Below are 1,927 nucleotides of genomic sequence, written 5' to 3'. Positions count from 1 at the left end.
GTGCCACAGGACCCTCTGTTGCTTTTTACAGATTCAGACTAACACGGCTACCCCTCTGATACTTTTCTTCAGTAAGTCATCCATGTGCATCAGAGGACAGAATATTTTCTTGTTATCTGAGCTTCAAAGGACAAAATACAGAAACTTTGACTTTTATTGAAGACTCATAGTGGTGGTCCTCAGCTTGTGATTGTCTTAGATAACTAGGAACTTGCATTTACACATCCTCATTACCTGCAATTTTCATGGCATTTGCTGTAGTCATTTAGGAAAATAAAGGCATTCCTGCAGATACCAATGGAACATAATTTATTCAACTTACATAAAATTGATGGGTGTCTACAGTATATTAAAATGGCTTGACTTGTTCTGATTACTTGTTTTTTTTCTGAAGCATATTCGTTTAATGGGAAAAGACATTTCCAGTGATATTTTTATTATTTTTTCTTAACTGCCCTGCATTTTGGACCTAAATTTATTTCCTTCCCACTCAAATATTTTTTATCCTTTACTGTTAAATAATTTACAACATAGAATCCAAGTTGTGGAACTGAAGCTATGGAATGGGTGTATCCTAAATATATTTGTCAGAAGTGTTCATCACAACAGGTGGAGAGGTCTGGGTCGAGAGTGGAGTGAGCACTTCTCATCCCCAGGGAAGCCCACGGTGCTAGTAACACTGGGGATTAGTAAAAAGAACAGGAGTACTTGTGGCACCTTAGAGACTAACAAATCTATTAGAGCATAAGCTTTCGTGGGCTACAGCCCACTTCTTCGGATGCATATAGAATGGAACATATATTGAGGAGATATATATACACACATACAGAGAGCATGAACAGGTGGAAGTTGTCTTACCAACTCTGAGAGGCCAATTAAGTAAGAGAAAAAAAAAACTTTTGAAGTGATAATCAAGATTAGGTTCTCCTTGTAAGGAATATGAATAACTGTATTTTGGTTTGTCCTACAGGTGTTTCCTATGACCAGTTCAGGAGCTCCTATAAGTGAATACCCTTTTATAAGGACAGGATTACTAGGATTTATTGGACCAGGAGGGCTTGTCTTCGTTGTGGGCAAAATGGATGGTCTAATGGTGGTCAGTGGAAGAAGACATAATGCTGATGACATTGTAGCAACAGCCCTGGCTGTAGAACCAATGAAGTTTGTCTACAGAGGAAGGTTTGCTTCACTTTTTTTCCTATGTAAATTGAGATCTTTGTTTTGCTTAAAGCAGGTGTAATTGGTCCAGCATTTAAAAATGCCTGTGGCAGCCCTGACCCATCCACGCTAAGCCGAATGTTGCTTACACCAGTGGCAGGGCCGGCTCCAGGCACCAGCGAAGGAAGCAGGTGCCTGGGGCGGCCAATAGAAAGGGGCGGCACTCCGTCCGTTATTGGGGCAGCACGTTCGGGTCTCCGGTGGCAATTCAGCGGCGGGTCCTTCAGTCCCTCGCTTTCTCTTCAGCGGCAATTCGGCGATGGGTCCTTTGGCAGCAGCTCAATCGGGTTTTTCTTTTTTTTTTTTTTTTCTTCGCCGCTTGGGGCAGCAAAAAAGCTGGAGCCGGCCCTGACCAGTGAAGTTGCTCTAGTGTTGGCAATGGTGGGAAACTTGTGCAGAATTTCCTTGTGTAGAGAAGGCTGTAGAGTCCTCCAAGATCACCAGATACAAGCCTAACTTTTACTTTGTAGGTCCCCTTCTAAAAATGATAGTCATAATCCTGACAGAATAAGGAACAATGGTCTCAAGTTGCTGTGGGGAAGGTCTAGGTTGGATATTAGGAAACTCTATTTCACTAGGAGGCTGTAAAGCACTGGAATGGGTTACCTAGGGAGGTGGTGGAATCTCCATCCTTAGCAGGGCCGGTGCAAGGAAGTTTCGCACCCTAGGCGAAACTTCCACCTTGTGCCCCACCCCCCCCCCCCCCCCC

The 1,927-nt window shown here is 43.4% G+C and overlaps 1 protein-coding gene across 5 annotated transcripts in view; it reads left to right on the top strand.

Moving 5' to 3' along the window:
• The window catches only part of DIP2C (disco interacting protein 2 homolog C), a 491,632-nt gene that overhangs the window by 409,411 nt on the left and 80,294 nt on the right, over positions 1 to 1,927 (top strand). For all 5 annotated transcript variants that reach the window (XM_026652183.2, XM_026652182.2, XM_026652181.2 and 2 more), the window contains one exon: positions 971 to 1,179. In XM_026652183.2, coding sequence (XP_026507968.1) covers positions 971 to 1,179 — 209 coding nt within the window. The remainder of the gene's footprint in view (positions 1 to 970; positions 1,180 to 1,927) is intronic.

The sequence above is a fragment of the Terrapene carolina genome, unplaced genomic scaffold (genome assembly GCF_002925995.2).
Source record: "Terrapene carolina triunguis isolate 2854851 unplaced genomic scaffold, T_m_triunguis-2.0 Scaffold111, whole genome shotgun sequence".
NCBI classification, from domain to species: Eukaryota; Metazoa; Chordata; order Testudines; family Emydidae; genus Terrapene; species Terrapene triunguis.
This window is presented reverse-complemented; position numbering and strand designations above follow the sequence as displayed.